The sequence below is a fragment of the Malaclemys terrapin genome, chromosome 4 (assembly GCF_027887155.1).
Source record: "Malaclemys terrapin pileata isolate rMalTer1 chromosome 4, rMalTer1.hap1, whole genome shotgun sequence".
NCBI lineage: Eukaryota > Metazoa > Chordata > Testudines > Emydidae > Malaclemys > Malaclemys terrapin.
Genome location: NC_071508.1, coordinates 131,239,406 through 131,264,148, shown reverse-complemented (window position 1 = coordinate 131,264,148; position 24,743 = coordinate 131,239,406). Strand labels below are relative to the sequence as shown.

The 24,743-nt window shown below is 47.6% G+C and overlaps 1 protein-coding gene across 3 annotated transcripts in view; it reads right to left on the bottom strand.

The window, feature by feature from the left end:
• The window catches only part of PPP2R5C (protein phosphatase 2 regulatory subunit B'gamma), a 176,799-nt gene that overhangs the window by 35,469 nt on the left and 116,587 nt on the right, over positions 1 to 24,743 (bottom strand). For 2 of the 3 annotated variants that reach the window (XM_054027226.1, XM_054027228.1), the window contains 2 exons: positions 11,794 to 11,902; positions 4,227 to 4,280 (listed from right to left, as the gene is read on the bottom strand). In XM_054027226.1, coding sequence (XP_053883201.1) covers positions 4,227 to 4,280; positions 11,794 to 11,902 — 163 coding nt within the window. The remainder of the gene's footprint in view (positions 1 to 4,226; positions 4,281 to 11,793; positions 11,903 to 24,743) is intronic. The other variant, XM_054027227.1, reaches the window with a different exon arrangement.

Sequence of the window (24,743 nt, the reverse complement as noted above, 5' to 3'; positions counted from 1 at the left end):
GATGGGTTTCTGTATGTGTTGCTTCAGTTAGGAATGACGTAGGGCAGTTTGCTCAAGCCTTTTTGATGAAGAATAATGCATTCTAATGATTTTGATCACTAAATAATGAGATGAATGCTTTTATTATGGATGAAGATTTTTTTCTGATGTTTCTGTCTCCAATCATCAATAAAGAGGCACAGTTCAGATTTTTTCAGTCTGTGGCAATAAGTTAATGAATTATGTATTAAGTTTGGTGTCAGAAATTATTTTCTTAATACTAGCTAAGGGTTTTCATGTTATTAGAGGTTTGTTTTCAACTAATGTGCAGTTATACATGACTGGAATAGCGTTCCTCAACGTCAAATGTTAGATAATCTCTTTGGGAATTTCCACTTTTTTTTTATAAACTAATAAGTTTCTATATTTGTATTTTGTAATTTAATATAAAAAAAGTATGGCAAAGTGTGTGAGGTGGAAGGAGAGGAGCAACACATTTTTTTTGCCTGTGTGACAGAGAATAGGAGAGTAGCTGAGCCAGCACTCTGGTCACTGCAACTCTAATTAATTAATTCTAGAGCAGATCTTATTAAGAAGAGCTGTGCCTAACTGATGGGCTGAGGAGAACTAAGAGACTAACTAGGCCACCAGACCGATGATACAAAAGGCACAGGAAAGAAGTGGGAAAAGAGGGAAGGAGAACGAGAAAGGGAGAGAAATTGCTCTCCCTGCTTGCCTCAGGTGCAGAGGGCTCCCCAAGACTGTAGGAGTGAGGCTATATAGTGCATAAGGGTGGTGGAAAATAATATTGTAAATAAACTGCACCAGGTGTTTTATCAGCAAAAAGGACCGAAAGCGGTTTGTGGACTTCAACGGAGGCAAGAGCAAGTGGGCCCTGCCACAGGATAGCACCCTAGAAACAACTACTACTTTGCCACCCTCAATCTCTGCTATTCATATCTACAGATATCAATGAGAAACACACCTGTGCTTCATTTAAAAACTTGCTTTCTTTCCCCTCTGCCCTTTATTTCATTCTGCATATTTTGACCTTTTTCTAAAAATAAACAGCAAATTAAAAATATTTATCTTCTCCACTTATCTTTTCCTCATCAGATTTCTCTCCTCTGCTACCCCCTATTCTTATCTAAGTATTTCTTTTTCACTATAGTATATTTTGCCATTTTGCACTGCAGTTAGTTTTATCAGTATATATTTTAACTTCACTTCTTCACAAGGTTCTTTTTACCCTGTGCATATATTCTCTGTCTCTCTCCCCTTCCCTTTCTGCATCACAGTCCCCTCTCCAGTTCCACCTCTCCTCTCCCTTCTAGCTTTAGTTTCCCTCTCCAGTTCCTGCTGCAATTAGATAATAGCAAATACTATGTGGAAGTATTCTGCATAAGGATAAAGATGCCCAATCCCTCTCTCCTGGGAAATGCCTCATAAATTAAAACCTTCAATTTCTAAATATTAAGAAAACCATTTGTGTGTGCTGAGATTGCGTGGCCAAAAAAACATGAGATTAAGGGGGAAAATAATTTTTGACAAACATCTTTAAGCTTGTACTTACCAAAGTATCAGAAAATATTCATACTAAATTTTAAGAATAAAAATTTGCCAACAAATTGTTTATTTCAAGCAAAAGTTAACAAGAGGGTAGACCTCTTTTGAGCTGAGCCTAGCAGCTGAGCCAAATTGCCTGAAGCTTTTTTTAGTGTGGTTAAATATTCACTAGAGAGATAATGTATGAAGAGAAACTGGAGGCTGGTCGTAGAATAAATTTTGTGACCAAACAAATCCAACCTCTTGGCTTCCTTACTTTTAGGGGTGGAACTGGTGGGCCGACGTGACCAATGATCCCAGTGGCAGGTGGGTGTACAAGTAATCAAACCCCTTTGCAGGGATGAAATACTTCTTTTCTGCCCTCTTAGAGGTAGGTGGGATGGAGGACAGGGTTTACCAGACGGTTTTGGCAATGTTCAGGACCCCCTTGTGTACTGGGAGCGCGATGCAGGCTGGGGCGGATGCCGAGAGCACATTAAACAATGTGTCCGTCTGCTCCTCTATCTCCTCCACCTTGAGGCCCAGGTTGGAAGCAACGCTGCGGAGCAGTGCCTGAGGCTCCCTAAAATCATCTAGCTTGAGGGGGCCCGTCACCGCCTCATCCAGAGAGGAGGAGAATGATTGGACGACCAGGAGAGGTCTGGCAATGTCCTCACACGTCGGAGAGGGTGACCTTGGGGTGGGTACCGGCTCCTCACCTGCGGCAGCTGCTAGAGCATCCTGTACTGAACCCAGAGGCCAACTTTGGCATGTCTGACGCGGTGACCAAGGGTTGGCAGGAGTGGGGCAACAGTATGACGGGAACGCCTCAGGCATTCCAGTAAGGCCATTGGGTCAGCCACTGGCCCTGCCGCTGGGTCAGAACGGATGCCGCGGACGCACCCTCTGGAGCCCAATCACGATGCTGTCTGGGCGAGGGGCTGAACTGCGCTTTCCAAGCTGTAGAGTCGTCACCCTCCGGTGATCAAGGTGGGGCTGTGGAGGCTTGGTTCTGGCGGCTCACCATTGCTGCCAGTGATCAGTGCCAGGAACAGTCCGACCGGTGCCGGGAGTAGGGCTGCGTTGGGGAGCGACCAGGAGGTCTTGGCGATGATGACCGACAACGCGATGAAGACCAGTGCCAGGGAGATCATCGACACCAGGGTGAGCTCCAGCGCAAAGTCAGAGATCGTGAGCGTCGCGCCAGAGACCTGGGCTGACGCAGAGACCAAGAACATGGTGACCTAGGGCTCTGTCTTGGCTCTGGAGACCGGTGGCGCTTGCTTGTTTTGTGTGAGGCCTTGCCGGTGGGCTTGCACTCACAGAGAGCCTTACCCGGTTTCATTGCCACCTGCAGTGCCACCTGTGGTGGAGGCACTTTTAGCTCTCCAGGCGCTTGGGGCTCAGAGGGCGTTGACTGCACCGTTGGTTTGGGCCCTTTACCGTTCCCTGAAGTCGGTGGCAGGTTCTTTCAGGGGGATGAACTCCCATAGTTGATGCGCTGGGTGCTGGTTCAGGCTTTGCCTGGTCCAAAGCTGGACGTTGGGCAGCGCTACATCAGGAGGGGCATGAGGCATATGTTGCGCTCTCTTTGTGTCCGAGGACGAAAGTTCTGGCAGATGCAACAGTGCTCCTTTATGTGGGATTCCCCGAGGCTCTGTAGATAACTGTTGTCCGGGTCACTAACAGGCATAAGCCTGTTACACAAAGGACAGGGTTTGAAACCTGGAGACCGGGGTATGCCCCGCTTGGGGCAAAGTCCCCGCTGGGACACTATCTAACTGAACACTTAACAGGTACTTAACTAACTAACAAATGATTAAACTATTTACAGCTAGAAGAACAAGGCTAAGAGAAGAGAAGCAAGGGACAGAGGTGCTCTGACTGACCACCACAGGTGGTAAGAAAAACTGAGAGGGCACAGGGCCAGCGCACCTGATACACCGTGGCATGAGTGTGGCACTCCAGAGAGCGCCACAGTTGGCCCTACGGGAACCACTAAGACAAACATCTCCGACGACCGCGCACGTGGGTGCACGCACACCTACAATGGAATCAATATTGAATGTCAGGACAAGTAATATGATAGTTCAGTATTATAAATATTAGAGAACTGCATACATTTTTACTCAGAAACTGAATTGTCATAATATGCAATAATGTCCTTAGTGCAGCCTTATAAATTGTTATGAAAATTTACTAGCAGGTGCAAAATCTACTTGCTCACCTTCACCATGATAATAACGGGAGGAAATATTTTATTTCCTTCGGGTGAGTGAGCAACTAGAATACAACGTTGATTTAGCACATATAACAATTATGTGAGGTGATCAAAATACTAAGCTTTCTAAAATGAATATGCATTCTTGTCAGATATTTTATTTTGATTAATGTTGTTTTAGATATGTTAATTTTACTAATGGACATTGGCTCCGTGAAGTAAAAATAGCTCACTGTACCATTATTGGGGGGGGAAACCAACTGTATCATCTTAGTGAGCGGCTCATTCCAGGGATTGTTCAAACAATTTTAAAAATACATTTTATTAATTAGAAATTTAAAGAACTTTGCTCTTAATAATAAAATCAATCTATTACCTTGGAATGATTTTTAGGTGTAACAAACATTATAAACAGTGCAAATCAAAATGTTATTAATGCTTCAAAATGAATTAATATGATACAACAGTAAAATAAACTTACTGGTTCAGTAAGCGTGCTGTCCTTTTCTAAAAACTGAACTACACAGTATGCCAACTAAATTAAAAAAAAAGAGAGTATATTAATAGTTGAAATACTTTGGTTTAATTTAAGCATATACCACATACAAATTTTATTAACATTAACAATTTAGAATATTTCCAAATTCAGGGAAAAACATCTTCAACTATTACATGTAGTAAAAATATTTGAATAATTTTTATTCCTGTATTTTTCAGACACACTTTAAACAGCAATGGTACATCATATTTTCAAAGTATCAAATATAATATTTTCTGAGTTATAGTAGATCTTTAACAATGTTTTGACAATATTTTACTTGACTAATATCCCACTATTATTTTCACATTCTTTTCTGCTGGCTTATGAACGTACTCAGTCTCGTGATTGTTCAAAAAAATAAGTTCCCCAATATTGTTTCTTGAAAAAAGCCAAGACATCTTTATAATCTCAAACTTTATATTTTTTTGCCTCACAAAAAGAGAGCTTACCATTAATTATCTTTACTGTAATTTCCTCTTCTCAGTAACTGAATGTGGTATGTTTCCACTTATCAGAAAACATGGAGATAAAAATACTGCATCTTTCCAGAATATACACAAGGAGCCAACACCTCTCCTATACAACCAATCATGATTCTTTCTACAAAAACATACAACCCTAAAAATATGAGGGGAGGAGAGTAGTATCAAGATGTGGGAAGTGAAAACTGATAAAGATGCCAATAAGTAATTTTCTCTTGTTCAGTGCTGGCGCGGCCAAGCCGAGGCTATGAGAATGACCCTCGCCTTGTCCACTTTCACCTTCTGAAGGACCTTAGCGATGAGGGGGAATGGAGGGAGGGCATAGAGGAGCTGGCCTGACCAGCTCAGGAGAAATGTGTTGGACATCGCGCCCTTCCCCACCCCTCCCCTGGAACAGAATTGTGGGCAACGCTGGTTCTGGCGGGTTGCAAACATGTCAAATCTGGGGAGTTCCCCACTCTAGGAAGATTCGGTGGGCGACCTCCGAGTGGAACGACCACTCCTGGGGGGAGAAGATCCTGCTGAGGCGATCCGCTTGCGTATTGCGGATGCCTGGGAGGTGAGCCGCTGTCAGGGAGATATCGTGGGCTATACAGAACTCCCACAAGGCCAGGGCTTCCCGGCAGAGGGCTAGGGAACGAGTCCCGCCTTGCTTGTTGATATAGTACATGGCGGCGGTGTTGTCCATGAGGACTCTGACCATTCTGCCATGGAAGTGCGTGAGAAAGGCCACACACGCCAGACATATCGCCCTGAGTTCCTTGACATTTATGTGCCAGGACAAGTCTGGGGTCGACCACGTACCTTGGGTCTGTACGTCTCTCATGTGAGCTCCCCAGCCCAGGTCCGAAGCATCGGACGTCAGATCTATGGATGGGTTGGCCTCCCTGAAGGGAACCCCTTGCAGCATATTGCTTGGGAGGGACCATCATTGAAGGGAAGCCAATACCGGGGACAGGATTGTGAGAACCTTGTCCAGGCCGTCCTGGGCCTGGGAGAATTGGGAGGCTAGCCAGAGTTGGAGGGGCCTCATGCGGAGTCTGGCATGGCGGACCACGTACATGCAAGCCGCAATGTGCCCCAGGAGCCGAAGGCATGACCTGGCTGTGGCCACCGGGAACGAGGAGACCGAGGCAATGAGGTCCATTAGGGTCTTGAACCTGTCCAGGGAAAGACAGGCCGTGGCCTTGGAGGAGTCCAGGAGAGCTCCAATGAACTCTATGCGCTGGACGGGCACTAGAGTAGATTGTGCCTAGTTCACGACTAGACCTAGGTTTTTGCACGTGGCCAGGAGTAGCTGCACATGGGTCTCCACCTCTAGACGAGAATTGCCCTTGAGGAGCCAGTCGTCCAGGTAGGGGAAGATTTGCACTCCCTTCTTCCTGAGGTATGGTGCCACCACTGCCATATATTTCATAAAAACGTTGGGGGCTGTGGATAGGCCAAAGGGGAGGACTGTAAACTGGTAGTGCCCCGTCCCCACCACGAATCTGAGGAAGCGTCTGTGCCCCTCGAAAATGTGGACATGAAAGTAAGCCTCCTGGAGGTCCAGGGCCGCGTACCAGTCTCCCAGGTCTAGGGTGGGGATAATAGAAGTTAGGGGCACCATGCGGAACTTGGAACGGGTTAGGAACCTGTTCAGGTCGCGCAGGTCCAGGATGGGTCTGAGACCCCCTTTCACCTTGGGGATCAGGAAGTATTGGGAGTAAAAACCCTTGCCCTGGAACGCGTTCCACCGCACCTAGGTTGAGCAGCTGATCCACCTCCTGACCCAGGATACGGACCTGCTTGGGATCTCCCAAGGCCACATTGGGGGGCGGGTGGCTTGGTGGAGGGGGAAGCGAACTGCAAAACGTATCCCTCGGCAATAGTGCTGAGGACCCACTGGTCTGACGTTATGCAGGACCACACCCTGAAGAAGGCAGACAATTGGTTGCAGAACAGGAACTTTATTGGTCGGGGGGTGGGGTGGGGGGAATCCCTGGCAACAGGCCCGGTGTCCCCCTGTAAATAGTCAAAAATGCCTCTTTCCCTGCTGCTTGCCCTTAGAGGGACCAGGCTGCTGGGTAGAGCAGGACTGCCTCTGCGACTGGTGTTTCTGGTCTCGAGCCTTCTGTACGGGGAATCATATCTGCCCCTAGCAGGCTGAACTGACGGAAGCAATTTGGCCTTTGCCGGAGGGACATAGAGGCCCAGGGTCTGCAGGGAGATGCGGGAGTCTTTCATCCCATGCAGCCTGACGTCCATTTGGTCTGCAAAGAGCGCCTTGCCATCAAACGGGAGGTCCTACCTCAGGGATTGGGCCTCCGTCGACAGACGTGACAACAGGAGCCACGATGCCCGGTGCATGGAGATTGCAGACGCCATGAAGCAAGCCACCGTGTCAGCCGCATCCGTCGCCGCTTATAGGGCCAGTTTAGCCGCCGACGACCCCTCTTCCACCAGAGCCTTGAAGGCCTTCCTATCCCGTCCGGGAGAAGGGGCTCGAACTTAGGCAAAGACTCCCACAGGTTAAAGTCATACCTGCTGAGTAAGGCCTGGTGGTTGGCTACTCTCAGCTGAAAACTAGCTGACGAATAAATCTTGCTGCTAAAGGAGTCGAGTCTCTTGGCATCTTTGTTCTTAGGGGTGGGCGCGGGTTGGCCTTGGCGCTCTCTGTGGTTCACTGACTCAACCATGAGCGAGTTAGGTGCCGGGTGGGAGTAAAGGTATTTGTGACCCTTCGCCGGCACAAAATAGTTCCTTTCAGCCTTCTTGGAGACAGGGCCCAAGGAGGCGGGAGCTTGCCACAGGGAACAGGTGATATTGGCAACACCTTGGTGTAATGGCAGGGCCACGCGGCCCGGTGCCGAGGGAGATAGAATGTTGAAAAGGGAATCAGATGGTCCCTCCATCTCCTTGGCCTGTAGCTGAAGGTTGGATGCCACCCGCTTCAGCAAGTCCTGGTGCGCCTTAAAGTCCTCCTGTGGTACTGAAGGCGGTGGCGCCACAATGGTGTCGGTCCAGTGCCAGAGACGCTGCACGCTCGGAGTCGGGCACCACAATTGGTGCCGGGGCGTCAAGACCCAGGTCGGAGTCCGGTCTCGGGTCCGCCGAGTCCTGGCCTGTCGACTTATCCCGTGGGTGGCCCGACGAGGCCGATGGAGCCTCGGACGCTCTGGCGACAAAACGAACCCCTGCTGGGCCGGTATCTGCTGCCACGGTGCCCACTGGCATCATCGTCCTTGCTATAGGGTACCATGCCATCGACTTTGCTGGGTACCTGATGGCACAACGTGTCCCATTGGGGCAGTGCGGCCCGAGGACGGGAAGAAGGGTGCCGAGGCCAAGGTGGCCAAAGACCGTTCAGTGCCTCAGGAGCAATTGGAACGGTGCCTGTGGTGTCCTCTCCCTCGTGATCTGGACCTCAATGACGAGGAACGGTACCCCCTCGAAGAGCTGCTTCGGTACCCCCGACAGCGGAACTAAGCCCGATGCCGTGATGCTGAGATACCCGGAGAGAGTCTCTGGCCCGGTGTCTGGTCGAGCGGGAGCTGGAGCGCGAACGATGATGTCTGTCGTGTCAAGATCGGCTCCGGTACCCACGCCTGACCGGGGAGCGCTCCCAGCGCTTCTCACGGTGCCTGCGCTCATTGGCGGGTGGTGTAGAGGGGCCCGTGATTCCCGTCTCGACAACGGGTCGGAGGGTCCAGCCGGTGTTGACAGTGGCCGGGAGTCCCCCGATGAGCAGTCACTGTGCGCCGAGCGGTGCGGGGAGTCATCCCCGGAGCGGCAGCTGCGGCTCGCCGAAGAGGTCTGATGGGCACCTAACAGGGGCTTGCCTCAAGACCTGGGGCCCATACTCTGTCCGTGCCGAGCACACAACCAAGACGTAACGTCCTTTGCAACCTGCACCGCCTCTGGCATCGACGGTATCCGTACCAGGGATATCTGGGTCGACAGCACTGGGCTGCTCCGCTCCATGAGAGTCAGAGGTCTTAAGCCCCGGGGGGACCGGGGGCTGCCCAGCGTGGGACCAGCCTCCCCCTTGTCCTTATTGCGGCGTCGCTGCGAGGCCAGGCCCTTCCCTTGCTTTCTGGAGGGAGAGCGGCGCCGAGTGGTCGAAGGGGCCTCGCTACGTACCGACGACGAGGCGGCCAGTGCTGAGTCCGATCTGCGCACCGGCATCGGTGTTAACGCCGACTCCATTAGGAGAGCTCGAAGTCTGAAGTTCCTCTCCTTTTTGGTTCTTGGTTTGAACGACCTACAGATTTTGCAGCAGTTGCTAATATGAGTCTCACCTAGGCAGCGAAGACACTCAGCGTGAGGGTCGCTCCTGGGCATAGAGCGGCGACAGGAGTCGCATGACTTGAAGCCTGGGGCGCAGGTCATGCCCGGAGCCCAAGCTAACTCTGAGAACGATCCGATGAACGGTACCACTAGGGAAGAAAGGCTGCAGTGGAGCTGGAGCACAAAGTTTATGTCTTGACTGCTACAACCTTGAGGCCCTAACGCTTTGGAATGTTGGACAGAATTAGATGAACGGTACAATTGATGTATGTACTTCATATGCTTGAAGTATATCTTTAGTGCTCTAAGAATGCCCATTTATGCCCCAACCATCCAAGAGTCAGAACACAATGAAGAGAGAACTATTCTACCAATTGTGTAAAGAGGAACTTGCCTTGAACAGAAAGGTTTTTGGAGCTGTAAGAACTTTTTCCTCATGACAAAAGCAGTGTGGTTCTTGTATGCTACAGGAACTAATTCTAAAACTTGTCTTTTAGAGGTAATGGCAACTAGAAAGACCAGCCACAAGCTTGTCTAAATTTAATCATTGTGATTAAAATTGGCACCTACACTCAAATGGAGGATCCAATGTGCTGTCCACAAAATACTGCTATGGCTCGTGTCATGCATGTTTCAATGGTGCTTAGTTGTAGGACTCTAATCAAACCTTCTAGCCGAGGTCACTAGAACTTTGGGATTATTATAATATTTGTATCACAATAGCATCTCGAGATCAGGGTTCCATTGTGCTAGGCACTGCACAAAAAGAGGCAATTCCTGCCTCAAAGAGTTTTGTTTTCCCTTACACCTGAAATGCAAATTTGACCAGATCAGTGAATGAAATATCCTGGTTGAGTTCTGTCAGGATACCAAACTGTATCAGAGGTTAATGGAGAATCCATGTTGAACTACACTTCTCTTCTGATGTCCAAGTTCTTAACTGTAGGTGTATCCAGTCTGAATGAAGGAATTCCTGTTTCAAAGGCTCTGGTATTTTCTGCAGGTACCATGTGGGGTTCCTGGCTATCTAGCAAGTCTAAAGTGCCTTCTGGGCTGTGGAGGACTAGAAGGAGCACCACAACTCTCCCCATTCCTCTTCCTGTATCCTTTAAGTGAACTGTCTTGAAGGGTAACACAGTCTTTAACCAGAACAATTTCCATTGCCATGGAAAAAGCTTTGACCTCTGATTAATCCCTGGTTTTGGAATTGATAGAAACACTCATGTCTCAATCATAATCCAACCCCCAATAGGAAGTAGGAGAAAACTTCCTCTGAGAGTACCATAATTGCCCACTATGTGGTTTCTTGCACCATTTACTGATGGAGCTGGTACTGGTCACTGTCACAAACAGGACACTAGACAAGATGGACCACTGATCTGATCCCCTATCACCATGTTTGCATGTTTTGCTGCTGTTTCTTTTTTCTTTTTAAATAAAGACATGCCCTGATAAAGATCTTGAAATGAACCAAAAGATTTTGAAAAAATTGTATTCCAATATGCTTGCTTCCATAGTGAGTAAGTAAGGGTCTAGAACAAAAGTTGGGTGCCTTTCAGCATGTTTGTATTCTGGAAAAGAATCAGCATACTGAAGTGCACAGAACTAACTGTTGGACATGCGTGCCCTCAGAAATCCTAGTGACACAGCACCAATGACGAAACAGTAATTTTCACAAACCTCCCCATCCTTTGAGGTTACAAAGGACTGTGGTGTAGGGCCGGTTGCAGGATAATTTTTAGACTATTTTGTGAGTTGCTGAGGAAAAAATCCCCACAAAAACCACAGCTGTTCTTAACTGGCCATTTGATTCTTCATCCCAGACTTATTTTGGTCCCAATTCTGAAATTCATTTCCTCACAGAAACTTCAGATGAAGTCCTAGATTAAGATTCAAATTCTATTTCTTGATCTTTGATTTATTCTAATAAAGTGAAATTAACACATTAAGTTAAAAATGGGTCAAAGCAATTACTAGAAAAGAATTTTCACATAAAAACTGGTTTAAAAATTTAATACAACCATTTATCAAATTTACATAAAAAGACAGTGCTTTCTATATGGGGTATTTATTCATTAAAAAGCGATTGGGAATGGGCTGATTTTCTGAACAATTTCCTAGGTATCTAAAAGGAGCTTTTTCTAGACAGATTTTCAGTACTGTTCCAAATCTAGAATCCTTTGTGGCTCTCCACTGTGAGCCTAACAAAGGTTCAAGGAGTATGAAAGCAACAACAGGGGAGCGCTCCTAATGTTATTACTTAGATTGTTTCAACACTTAAAGACAAAAAAATTTAGGTATTTGGTTTTTTACTCCACCTCTTCAGTAACATCCACTTAATGAATGCATGTTGAAGAAATAGTGACTTAGCAAAACATCCAAGGCACCAAAAAGTTACAACAAACTGAACTAAAATATTAAATTATCCAAGTAAAACATACCACATATAATGGATCTTTTAAGAACAGATCTACTAAAGGGACATTCTCATTAAAAGGATAAGATTTTCTATGATATAATACAATGCTTTTCATCCACAGATCTCAGAACGCTTTTAAAAGGAGTATCTTTACCCCATTTTACAGATGAGGAAACTGAGTCAGAGAGAGGGGAAGTGACTTGCGTAAGATCACACAGCAGGCCAAGAGCAGAGCTGGAAATAAATCCCAGGTCTCCCAACTCCCAGTTCAGCATTTTATTCCCTGGACCATCCTGTGGAACAGAATCTATAACACTTCATAAACAAATTAATTTACCTGTGGGTGGTAGACACTGAGCGATTTCACTTTGTGCAAAGGTAATAACACCTTCAATAAGAAAATTTTGTGCTCTTCTTTTAATGGTAAGGCAAATCCATTAATTATACTGTAAAAAAAATCAGAAGTTTTTAAAATCAGTTTAAAATCAGTACGTGTTCAAAATTTTCACTATTGCCAAATTTTTAAGGATAAAAAAATCATTTTTTGTGCTTTATTTTAATTGTTCCAAGCTGTTTTTTTTTTTGTTTTTTTTTGAGCTCTCCCATAGAACATTAATGTAGCATTTTTCCCCATGCTGAAGAGGGGGATCACTATATTAAATAAAAATAGAACAAAATGTTAAGAAAATTTAAGTCTACTTATCTAGAGAGCAGAGTAGAAATTCAACCAATGGTAAAATCAACATCCTCATATCCCTTATATCAAGAGTTCTAACTTGCGTCTTTTCCAGGTGCCGAAACCCTCCCTCCAAGTTCCATAGAAGACCCAGTTCCCACCTCCTGCTTCAGCTTCCAAACTTTCAACCTCCTTGTAAACAAAGTTCTGAATAAATACCCCTCCCAGCTGCTGAAAGCCAGCTGCTTCATTCCTGATGAGGGAATCAGCCAAAGACCCAACACCTGGGAGTCCGATCCAAGAGAGTACACAGATCGGAGACAGGATTACTCTACTGGGAAATGGATAGTTTTTTAGCACTGGAGCAGGCAACAAGACAGCACCACAGCACATGGAGTTCCCAACACCAAGTGAGTAAAGACAGGTGTTACTCCTTACTGGGTACATTGTACCCTTTGATCTTTTTATCTGGAATGGCCTTTTGAAAACCTGTCAACTTTAAAAAAAAATGGAATTAAAAATAGTTTCACATTTTACAACTGGAGTCTCACTGCCAATTTTTGTGGTTTTACCATCACACATTCTTATTTTTAAGATGTTTTCATCTCACATTAACTAGCATGGAAGGCTCTCACAAACAAGAGGGGAGCTGACAAACTACTGAACTATTACATCCTAAAATACTAAGTTAAGAGCATTCAGCTTACAAAGTCAAGTACTCAAAAGTTAGAAATGCCAGAATTAAGGTTGCAAAAGCAACCTTAATTCCCCGTACCTTGTACGTTCACATTATAATGCAGTCTATACATTATCACATACCATTTTTTTCACATGACCTGTGCCTCATTTCACTGAACGAGTAGTTATTCATTATTTCTTTTTATCCTCCTCATTCAATGTGTGGTATCGGGCCTTATTTAACACATGCCATCCAAACCCCACACTGAATACAAAATTATTGATTTCCTCACAGACATTTCCATGGTGTTCTCGTCATCATATTTGAGTGTTTCAAAACATGAATTTATTTTCTTAATGCTCCTGGGAGATTAGGTGTTGTCCCCATTTTGTAGTGGGGAATTGAGGAAGAACAATTAAGGCAAAATTGTCATAGAAGTGTCCATTAATTTTGGGTGCCAAGCTTAAAACACAGTGACTGATTCTTCAGAGTAATTAGAATTTCATAGCGCTTTATATGTTTGTAGCACAATTCCAGTTTATTTTTGTTGCAGTTGTGAGCACTCAGCACTTCTGCATCTCTGACCTCTGGTGCCTCACATTAAGCACCCAGAAAAGGAGGAGAGCACAATTAGTAGCTAACTATGAAATTTTTTCTTTCTGTGACTTGCCCAGCATCACATAGGAATTACATGGCAGAGGTAGGGATAGAATCCAATTCTCCAGGGTGGCATTCAACTTTCTTTCTCATCCTGTAATCGCCTGCCTCATTCACTACACACATTCCAATTTCTGCAACAAACAAGCAGGGATCCCACGGACACTAGCCTCATTAACTATACAATACTGATTCATTCCTATAGCACCATCCTTCTTGGGCACTGAAAGAGGCAGGGGTCCTGTAGAAAAAAAAAATAGCAAGTGATCATGTAATTACAGAATATCATAAGGCACGAGCAACCTTAAATTCTGAGTGCTTGACTTCGCAACCTGAAATTTTTTTTGTAGTTTTCTGGAACTATGCTAAGCCTCAACTAGAATCATCAGCAAGGTTCAAACTTTTAGATTCACAGCACAGACCTCTACCACTTGAGCTAATGGACTAACTGGTAGCAGTTATAGGCTGTTATTGTCTGTGGACCTGCCACTAGAGGACGAGAACAAACTTTTTGAGTGGGTTTCACAACTATTTGCTGTCAGCAGAAGAATGGAGAGACTCAGGATTCTTGGGTTCTGGAGGGAAGTGTTCTTAAGTGTTACAGATCCTTCTGTCCCCTGTGTCTCAAGCCAGTCTGTCCCCACCACTGAGCCTGACCATTCCTCCCACCCCCAGCTCCTGTCCCACTCACCCCTCTACATCGATACTCCCACTCCTAAGCGCCCCACTCCCTGCCTTACCCTCACCCCTCTGTATTAAAGTCAGGCAGTTTCCTCTTTCACCACTTTGCTGCTTGGGCACCAGTTGTGGGGAGAATACTGAGAGCACAGGAAAGACGTTTTCCCTACTTTCAGTTCTTGTGTCTGAGATTTTTCACAAGCTTTTAACTTGGCCAAATTTGAGTACATTTTCACAAAGACAGCAAAAGGCACATCCCCTGACACAAGGGCAAACACCCTTGCAAAAGTTCAAGCCTTCGTTCCAAAGCAGGAGATTCTGCAGTGTGAATTACATCTTAATAGAAATACGGTCTGCCCTTCCATTCGGGATTATGTAATGTCCCTATAGCAACGGAAGTAATTGCTTACAAGTAAAAGTGGTATTTTTTTAGCACCAGTTAATACTATTTAGCAGCCAGAAATGGACAGTCAGTGCCATGTCCACTGGCCAGCTCTCTGCAAGCCTCTGAACAACTGTGTGAGTACTAATCTTAGATGTCTGGTAGATAAGTGCAATTGGTTTTTTTGTTTAAGTTAATGGTGTGCCTTTAAGGAAGATACAGGGATATGGAACAGAAGGAGAGGAGTGACTTTAGTTTGCCAATTGTCAACCAGCCTAGGACAAGGACTTTCTGTTCCTTCAGTAAGTCACCTAGTAATGCATTATACCCCAAACAGACACAATCAAAATCTCTTTTAGCTGGCATTTGTGCTTTGCTATGCCAGGCTATAAGGATAAAGTTAATATTGAGACCACATATTGCTGATAGTATGACTGAAAAGCTAAATAAACAGGGTGTCTTGGCTTTTTTTTACATTTAATATTTTAAAGAATTCTCATGGAAAATAAAATTCACAATGTGACTAGGATCCAAAGACAAAAGACAAAAACATAATTTGGCCCTGGTCTACACTACAAGTTTAGGTCGAATTTAGCAGCATTAGATTGATTTAACCCTGCACCCATCCACACGACGAAGCCATTTTTGTCGACTTAAAGGGCTCTTAAAACAGATTTCTGTACTCCTCCCCAACGAGGGGATTAGTGCTGAAATTGACCCTGCTAGGTCGAATTTGGGGTAGTGTGGACACAATTCGACGGTACTGGCCTCCGGGAGCTATTCAAGAGTGCTCCATTTTGACTGCTCTGGACAGCATTCTCAACTCAGATGCACTGGCTAGGTAGACAGGAAAAGCCCCGCGAACTTTTGAATTTCATTTCCTGTTTGGCCACCGTGGCGCGCTGATCAGCACAGTTGACCATGCAGAGCTCATCAGTACAGGTGACCATGGAGTCCCAGAATCGCAAAAGAGCTCCAGCATGGACTGAATGGGAGGTACTGGATCTGATCGCTGTATGGGGAGATGAATCCATACTATCAGAACTCCGTTCTAAAAGACGAAATGATTAACCGCAGCCAGACACCAGGGCGGTTAGAAGAGCGCAGCAGGGTGCGCTGCACATCAGAGAAGCTTTGAAAACCAGTTTCATGACTGGCCAGGCTACGGTGTGAAAGTTCTGTTGGTTTCTCCTTGATGAAAACCCACCCCCTTGGTTCACTCTACTTCCCTGTAAGCCAACCACCCTCCCCTCTCCCCTTTGATCTCCGCTTGCAGAGGCAATAAAGTCATTGTTTCAAATTCATGCATTCTTTATTAATTCATCACAAAAATGGGGGGATAACTGCCAAGGTAGCCCGGGAGGGGTGGAGGGAAGAGGGAACCACAGGGGTGGGGTAGCTGTAGGGGCACCCCCTAGAATGGCATGCAGCTCATCATAGAAGCGGGATGTCTGGGGCTCTGACCGGAGTGGCCGTTTGGCTCTCTGATTCTTTGGTAGGCTTGCCTGATATTCCAGGCAGGACTGAATCTCCATTAGACGAAACTTAAAGAAGGGAATGACCTGGAGTCACTCCCATTTATGTCCAGGCACCCCGACCAACCTCACCGAGGCCGGCCAGGAGCACCCATGTCTGCCCAGGCACCCCCGACAGACTTCACCGAGGCCAGCCAGGAGCACCCATGTCTGCCCAGGAGCCCCTGACCGACCTCACCGAGGCTGGCCAGGAGGAACCAGGAGACAGCAGCAGATGGTACAATACGGCTGCTAACTGTCTTTGCAGCACTGCAAGGTACCGCGTCTGCCAGCAGAACAGGAGACGTACGGTGACAGTGAGCTGAGCGGGTTCCATGCTTGCCGTGGTATGTCCTCTGCACGGGTAACCCAGGAAAAAAGGCGAGAAACCACCCGTGACAATGTTTTTGCCCCATCAGGCACTGCGAGCTCAACCCAGAATTCCAATGGGCGGCGGAGACTGTGGAAACTGTGGGATAGCTACTCACAGTGCAACGCTCCGAAAGTCGACGCTAGCCTCGGTACTGTGGACACACTCTGCCGACTTAATGATCTTAAGTGGGGATGCACACAATCAAACTGATTTCTAAAAATCGACTTATATTAAATTGACCTAATTTCATAGTGTAGACATACCCTTTGTTTACTCCTTTACCTAGACAATCTTCTGGAATGGGCATTGTGGACTGATTGTTGGTATAGGAAACAGCTCTTTATAACAAAGATCCAAGTGGTGTGTCTACGAAGGGCTACAAATTAATTTTGTCTTGGCTCGGAGCTGCCTTTTACAGCAATTCCACAACAAGAATAAGAACAAAAGAGTTACCTACCTTTCTTAACTGTTGTTGTTCTTCAAGATGCGATGCTCATGTCCATTCTAGATGTGTGTGTGCCCACATGCACAGTCATAGGAGATTTTTTTAGCCTTAACGATATCCATAGGATTGGCAGTGGTGCCCCTTGGAGTGCCACGCTCGTGCATCGGTATATTAGGCACCGCTGACCCTAGCCCTCTCAGATCCTTCTTGCCAGCAACTCTGACAGAGGAGCAGGAGGGCCGGTAATGGAATGGACATGAGTAAGACATCTCGAAGAACAAGAGTTATGAAAGGTAGGTAACCATTTTTTCTTCTCCGAGTGCTTGCTCATGTCAATTTCATTCTAGGTGACTCATGAGCAGCATCTTTGGAGGTGGGCTCAGAGTTCATGGTCGTGTGGCTTGTAACACTGCTCTACCAAAGCCAGCATTGTCTCAGGCCTGCTGGGTAAGTGTGAAATGAGACATGAATGTTTGAATGGATGACCAGGTAGCAGCCCAGCAGATATCTTGAATCAGCACTTGAGCCAGGAAAGCCGCAAACGAGACTTACGCCCTAGTCGAGTGGGCAGTTACAATCTCCGATGGAGGCACTTTCGCCAGATCAAAGCAAAAACGGATGCAGGCGGTGATCCATGATGAAATTCTCTGGGGGGGACACTGGAAGACCTTTTATCCTGTCTGCTACCGTGAAAAAGAACTGCATCGACTTACGGAATGGCTTGGTCCTTTTGATGTAAAAGGCTAGCAATCTCCTGAGGTTCAGAGAGCGTAATCTATGCTTCTCATCCGACTTATGAGGTTTTGGAAAGACGACAAGTAAATATACATTCTGGCCTGTATAAAACTGAGAAACTACCTTGGACAGGAAAACCGGGTGCGGTCACAGGTGGACCATGTCCTTGTAAAACACCATATAGGGTGGTTCCAAGGTAAGTACCCTAATCTCAGAGACCCTATGCGCACACGTTACTGCTATACTGGCACTAGAAAAGATTCAGAAAAGGGCAACTAAAATGATTAAGGATTTGGAACGGGTCCCATATGAGGAGAGATTAAAGAGGCTAGGACTCTTCAGCTTGGAAAAGAGGAGACTAAGGGCGGATATGATAGAGGTATATAAAATCATGAGTGATGTGGAGAAAGTGGATAAGGAAAAGTTATTTACTTATTCCCATAATACAAGAACTAGAGGTCATCAAATGAAATTAATAGGCAGCAGGTTTAAAACCAATAAAAGGAAGTTCTTCTTCACGCAGCGCAGTCAACTTGTGGAACTCCTTACCTGAGAAGGTTGTGAAGGCTAGGACTATAACAGAGTTTAAAAGAGAACTGGATAAATTCATGGTGGTTAAGTCCATTAATGGCTATTAGCCAGGACGGGTAAGGAATGGTGTCCCTAGCCTCCGTCTGTCAGAGGATGGAGATGGATGGCAGGAGAGACATCACTTGATCATTGCCTGTTAGGTTCACTCCCTCTGGGGCACCTGGCATTGGCCACTGTCGGTAGACAGGATACTGGGCTAGATGGACCTTTGGTCTGACCCGTTACGGCCTCTCTTATGTTCTTATGCTACCAGGAGCGAGACCTTCCATGAGAGTAAAAGGGAGCAGGAAGCCAAAGGCTTGAAGGGGGGCGTGAGCGGTGACAGCATGAGATTCAGGTCTCAAGGAGGGACAAGGTCATGGATATGAGGATAGTCACTCCAGACCTTTCAAAAACCGGACTGTCATGTTATGAGCAAAGACTGACCTGCCCTGGAATGGAGGGAGGAAGGCTGAAATAGTGGCCAAGTGAACCTTAACTGATGAAAGAGACAGGCACTGGAGTTTGAGGTGCAGAAGGTAGTACAGGATCGACTGCAGTGAGGCCAGGTCAGGCCAAATACCCTGGTTCAAGGCCCAGCACGTGAACAGTTTCTCTGCTCCGGGGACCGAGGGTGTTTGGCTGTCCTCTGAGGAGGTCTCATGACTGGCTTACCCACCTGGGGAGACCGAGCACTCCTGCTCCTCTGCATTCAACCATGCAGCAGCCAAGCTGCATGGTGCAGGGCAGCCAGGTTCACGTGCAGAAGACTGCTGTGGTTCTGAGATTACCTTTGCCTTGTCCTGTTTCATCTTCAAGGACTCCGTGGATTAATGGCACTGGTGGGAAGGAGTACATTAGGGCCCCCAACCACGGAAGCAAAGCAAAAAGGAATCTGACAGGGAGCCTCTGTTGATCCCCCAAATCGAGCAAAACACGTGGCACTTCCTGTTCTGCCGGGACATGAACGAATCCACCCAGGGAGTTCCCCACCTCTGGAAGATCATGCTGACCACTTCCAGATGGAGTGGCCATTCATGGCAAGACAAGAAGGTCCTGCTGAGGTGATCTGCCAACACGTTCCTGGCCATGAGATAAATGGAATGCTGCACACAGATGTCCCAGAGAGCTTCTTGGCAGTGGGCTGACGATGGGGTTTTGCTTTGCTTGCTGATGTAAAACATTGTGGTGGTATTTTCCTTCAGGATCTGCAGCACCTTGCCCTTCACGTGAGGCAGGAAAGCCTGACAGTCCAAGCGAGCTGCTTTGAGCTCTGACGTTTATGTGGAGGGAGCGATCGTCTTGCGACCAACGTTCTTGTGTGCTGAGATCACCCAGATGCGAGGTATCAGAGACCAGTGTCAGTGACGGGGCTGCAAAGGGAACTTCCTGCAACAGTGATCCAGGGTCCACCCACCATTTCAGGGTGGACCGTATGTGATCCAGCACCCTGACCACGCGGTCTAGATTGTTCTGGTGGGGATGTAGACCGAAGACAACCACGCTTCCAAGGGTCTGAGATGGAGCCGCATGTGACTGATTACATAAGTACAGGCTGCCTTGTGGCCTAATAACCTCAGGCACATGTGAGCGGGTGGGCCCTCACATGCAAGATCAGGTCTGACATGGCTCAGAAATGGGCCTCCAGAAGGAAGGCTCTGGCTCTTGTGGAGTTGAGAACCGCCCTATGAACTCTATCTATTGCACCGATACTAAGGTCGATTTCTTTTTATTAACTGGCTCAGATCATGGCAGGTGGAACGTATCAGATCAAGGCTCCTTTGAACCTGATCCCGAGATCTGCCCTTGATGGGCCAGTCGTCAAGGTACGAATAAACCAGGACCCTTCGACACCTCAGGTAAGCAGCCACTGGCGCCAGGCATTTTGTGAAAACTTGCAGGGCTGCTGAGATCCGAAAGGAGGCATCATGAATTGGAAATGACACTGGCTCACCACAAAACAGAGGAACCATCTGTGTCCTTGGAAAATTGAGATATGAAACTATGCGTTGATCAAGTTGAAGGCAGCATAGCAGTCTCCGAGATCCAGGGAAGGGACGATGGAGGCTAGGAAGACCATGCAAAACTTCAACTTTGAGATTTTTTTGAGGTGTGTCAGGTCCAGAATGGGTCTTAAGACCCCTTTCACTTTCAGGATTAAAAAATAGTGGGAGTAGAACCGTTTCCCCCTCATGTCCTGAGGGACCACCTCCACCGCTCCCAGCTGTAGGAGGCTTTCTACTTCCTGAACGAGGAGTTGCTCATGAGAAAATTCCCTGAAAAGGGGTGGGGAAGGGAGTGGGAGGGAGGGGCAGCTGAGAATTGTAGGGTGTCGTCCAGAGATGATATACCGAGCGTCCAACGGTTCGAGATTACTCATGACCAAGCCAACCGGAAGGTGGTTGAGTAAGGAGTAGGGTGGATCCTGAGAACTGACTCGGGCACTGTCCTCAAGCACACCCTCAAAACAAGCGCTTCTGGCCCCCTTGGTATTTTGCTGGACCAGGCTGGACAGGCAAATGGGAGGTGGAGGGGCAATGACAGCTGAACCCTGAGTCTTTGTCCCTTCTCCTAGAGGAGCCCTGCCAAGGAGGCGGGGACGGCCTGAATTGTTTTTTCCACCATCTGCAGTGTGGCAGGCTTAGTGAGCGGAAGGTGGCTCTAATGCCCTTGAGTCCATGCAGCCTTGCATCTGTCTGCTCCAAGAAGAGCCCCCTTCCGTCGACGGAAGGTCCGGGATGGAGGACTGCAGCTCCTGGGACAGTCCTGCAGATCGAAGCTAGGAACTGTGCCACATTACCTCGTCCGAGGCAACGTCCCTGGCCACTGAATTGGCCGCATCCCAGGCCATCTGGAGGTACCCTCCTCCAAAATGGTGGTAAACTCCTGGCCCAAGTCCTGGGGCAGGGAGTCAAACTTTTTGAGGGAGTCCCACAGATTAAGACTGTATTTCCCTAATAAAGCCTGGTGGTTTGACACCCTAAACTGAAGTGTGGCCATCAAATAAACGAAACGTTCCTTCTAAAAAGGTCCAGCCTCTTGGAGTCTTTATTTTTGGGTGTGGAACTGGCTTGCCCTTCCCTGTCCCTTTCATTGGCCACCAAGATGACCAGTGACCTGGAAGCGGGTGGGTATATAAGTATTCAAACCTTTTAACAGAGACGAAATATTTATTTTCAGCCTGCTTGGAGGCGGGTTGGATAGAAGACAGGGTTTTTCAGAGGGCCTTGGCTATCTTTAGAACCCCGCTGTGCACAGTTAATGCGACCCACACGGGAGGCTGATGCCATTAGCATGCTGAATAAAGTGTCAGACTGCTCTGCCATTTCTTCCACCTCCAAGCCTAAATTCGAGGCCACCCTCCTGAGCAGGGCTTGGTGCTCCTTAAAGTCATCCGGTGGAGTGCGAGGGCCCTGCTACCACAACCTCTGGCGATGAGGACAAGGATTGGACTACTGGGGGAGGGCCTGTGACATTGTCCCCTGTAGGGAAAGTTTCCTTTGGAGTGGATACCTGCTCTTCAACCCCAGTATCGGATTCCACTCCACGCACTGAGCCCAGGGCCATTGGTGCCAGGGGTTACTTCTCTGAGGCAGCAAGGGAAGAGAGGTGCAAGAAGGGCATCGGCATGCCTGGCATGCCCCAAACATTCCAATATGGCCACTGTGCAGGCCACTGGCCCTGCTCCTAGTTTGGCAATGTGGGAGTTGAGGCAGCCTCAGGTGCCCACAAGGGCCGCTGCTCCTGTCACGGTGAGGGGCTGAAATCCCGCTCCAATCCGGATGAGTCCCCTTCTGGTGATCAGGGTGGTGCTGTATAGGCTGACCGTAGCTGCGGGAGAGCGATGGCTTGAGTAGAGGGATCGGCGCCTTGCCAAAAACCTAGATGGGGAAGTCGGTTACCGATGCTGAACCAGTCTCATGCCCGGGGGTAACGACGCACCAACAGAGATCTGCGCTAGGGAGTTGGCTGGCGGGAGGACAATTGGTGTGGGTCATACAGAGACTGACGCCTCACTGTGGGCAATCCGTGCCGCGTCAATGGTGACCACGAGGGTGGTGCTGGTGACTTGGGCTGTCTGACAGGAGACCTAGGTTACAGAGTCGGGAATCTCAGCCGTAGGGACAGGGAACGCTGTCTTTGCTCTGGGGACCAATGGCGTTTGGCTGCCCTCTGAGGAGGTCTCATGGCTGGCTTACTGGCCTGGGGAGACTTAACTGTATCCAACGTTTTGCGTGGCATTGGGAGGATTCTCTGGTCCCTGGCTGCCAGGAGACCCTCAGACGTTGATAACCCTGCCAAGTGCTGCGTCCCCTACCGCTCCCAGGAGTCAAAGGCGGATCCTTAAGAGGGTTGAGTAGTCCAGCATGAGAAGAACCCCCTTGAGGATCTGGAGTGGGCGGACAGTCCGAACTGGGTCCTTTGCCCAACTCCCCTGGACCTACGTTCCCTCTAAGCTGTGCGGCCGCACAGCAGGCTATCAAGAGCCGCGCAGGGGAGTCCTCTCTCTCCGCCGCAGCTCCGGGGCAGCCTGCACCCCGGAGCCCTCACCACCAGACAGAGCCCTCATCCCCCCGCATTCCAACCTCCTGCCCCAGCCCTGTAGCCCCTCATCCTGGCCCCAATCTCCTCATCCTGACCCCATCCCAGAGCTTGCACCCCCAGCCAGAGCCCTCATCCCCCCACACCCTAACCCTTTGCCCCAACCCTGAGCCCCCTGGCATACTCCAAACCCCTCAGCCCCACCCCCACTACACATTACCTCCATATTGGCACACACAACAGAATTCATTCTGCACATGGATGTAAAAAATTAGAAGGAACACTACCCTTGACCCTTCTTGCACGGTGCCGGGGAATCTCGTTCCTTCAGGTGCTCTTTGGCACCAGCGAAGGAGAGCGGTGCTGGCTGTGCCCGCCACACCGATGCCGAGGTGCTGGGTGTAGAGTCGGAGTGGGAAGGCTCCGATGCTGGGCGAATCGCAGCCTCCATGAGGAGGGCCCTTAGATGAATCTTGCGCTCTTTTTGAGTTCTAGGACGAAAGTTCTTACAAATGCGACACTTGTCCTTCACATGCGACTCTCCCAAGCACTTTAGGCAGCTGCCATGGGGGGTTGCTAATGGGCATAGGCCTATTTCAGACAGAACAAGGCATAGAACCCAGGGACCATCCCCTGCTGGATCTTTAACTTACTAACTACAGTACTTAACACCACTAACTACTGTAAACAAACTATATACAAAGCTAGCAAGCACTAAATGCTAGAAAAAAACACTATCCACTTGAGAGGCAAGGGGAAGGTGCTCTGACCAACTGTCTCAGATGGTAAGAAGGAATTGAGAGGGCGTAGGGCTGGTGATGTCTCATTTACCGACGCATGAATGTGGCACTCCAGAGGGTGCCACTGCTGACCCTAAAGATACCTCTATGGCAAAAAAACAACAACAACAAAAACAAACAAACAAACAAACAAAAAAAACCACACACACACAAAAAAAAAAACACACCTCAGATAACTGTGCACGTGGGCACGCACTCACCAAGAATGGAATCGAAATGAGCAAGCACTCAAAGAAGAAAAACCTGTTACCTAGAGGGAGCTGTATGTCAGCAGCCTCCTCCACAAAAATCTTGCTTAGAGTGGGGAGGAAAGTAGATCATCTGCCATATATGGGAGAATTCACAGTTCAAAAATCTGAATTTAAGTACTGGGCATTTAGATTTAAAAAACATTTAATCTAGTTTTCATCCAGCTGAGGAGAATGTGAAATATTTATCTAGTACTTGTATTTAACTTTAGACCTTAATAGTTCTAATAACTGTTCCATACCTTCTAGAGGGAGCAAGCAGGATGACAGAGTAATAACATGGCAGAGAAGTTTCAACATTGGGGCAGCTTTTCAACAGTAAGGCAGTAATAACTATTCATGCTTTTAATTTTATATACTTATGTTGCATTCCAACGGTACAATTAGTTTTGTGGCAGCCATGTCTAAAAGCATCTCTTTTGGAGCTTCATTTTGAGAACTACCTTAGAGATGTGAAATCATCGGTTTGTGTTTTCTGCTAATACAGTGGAAACAGGTTAATGACCTGATGAATATGCATTTCTTAGGGTTTTTTCAAGAAAGCCAAATTACTGCTCTCTCTTTTGTAACCCTCCCCCCCCCCCCCCCCCCGCAGAGCAAGCAGGAGTCTCGGGGAGCAGCTCCAAGGCAGAGGGCAGGAGCAGCACATGGCAGCGGGGGGAAGGAACGGCTGCAATTGCTAGCCTGCTAGGCAGCTGCGGAACAGGGAATTTAGGGGAGCGGGGAGCTGATAGGGGGTCTGCTCTTCCTGCAAGCAGGGGACAAAGCAGGCGGCTGCCAAATGACGTTAGAAGGGAGCATTACACAACTTTAAACGAGCATGTTCCCTAATTGATCAGCAACGTAATAACAAAACAACGTTAACTGGGACGACTTTAAGTGAGGCGTTACTGTAGCATAAAATGTGTGAATCTGTTTAAAACAAGAGTTTGCTAGGTATTTACAGAATTGAAAAAATGCAAATCAGTTTTGATTATAAAGGCTCTCT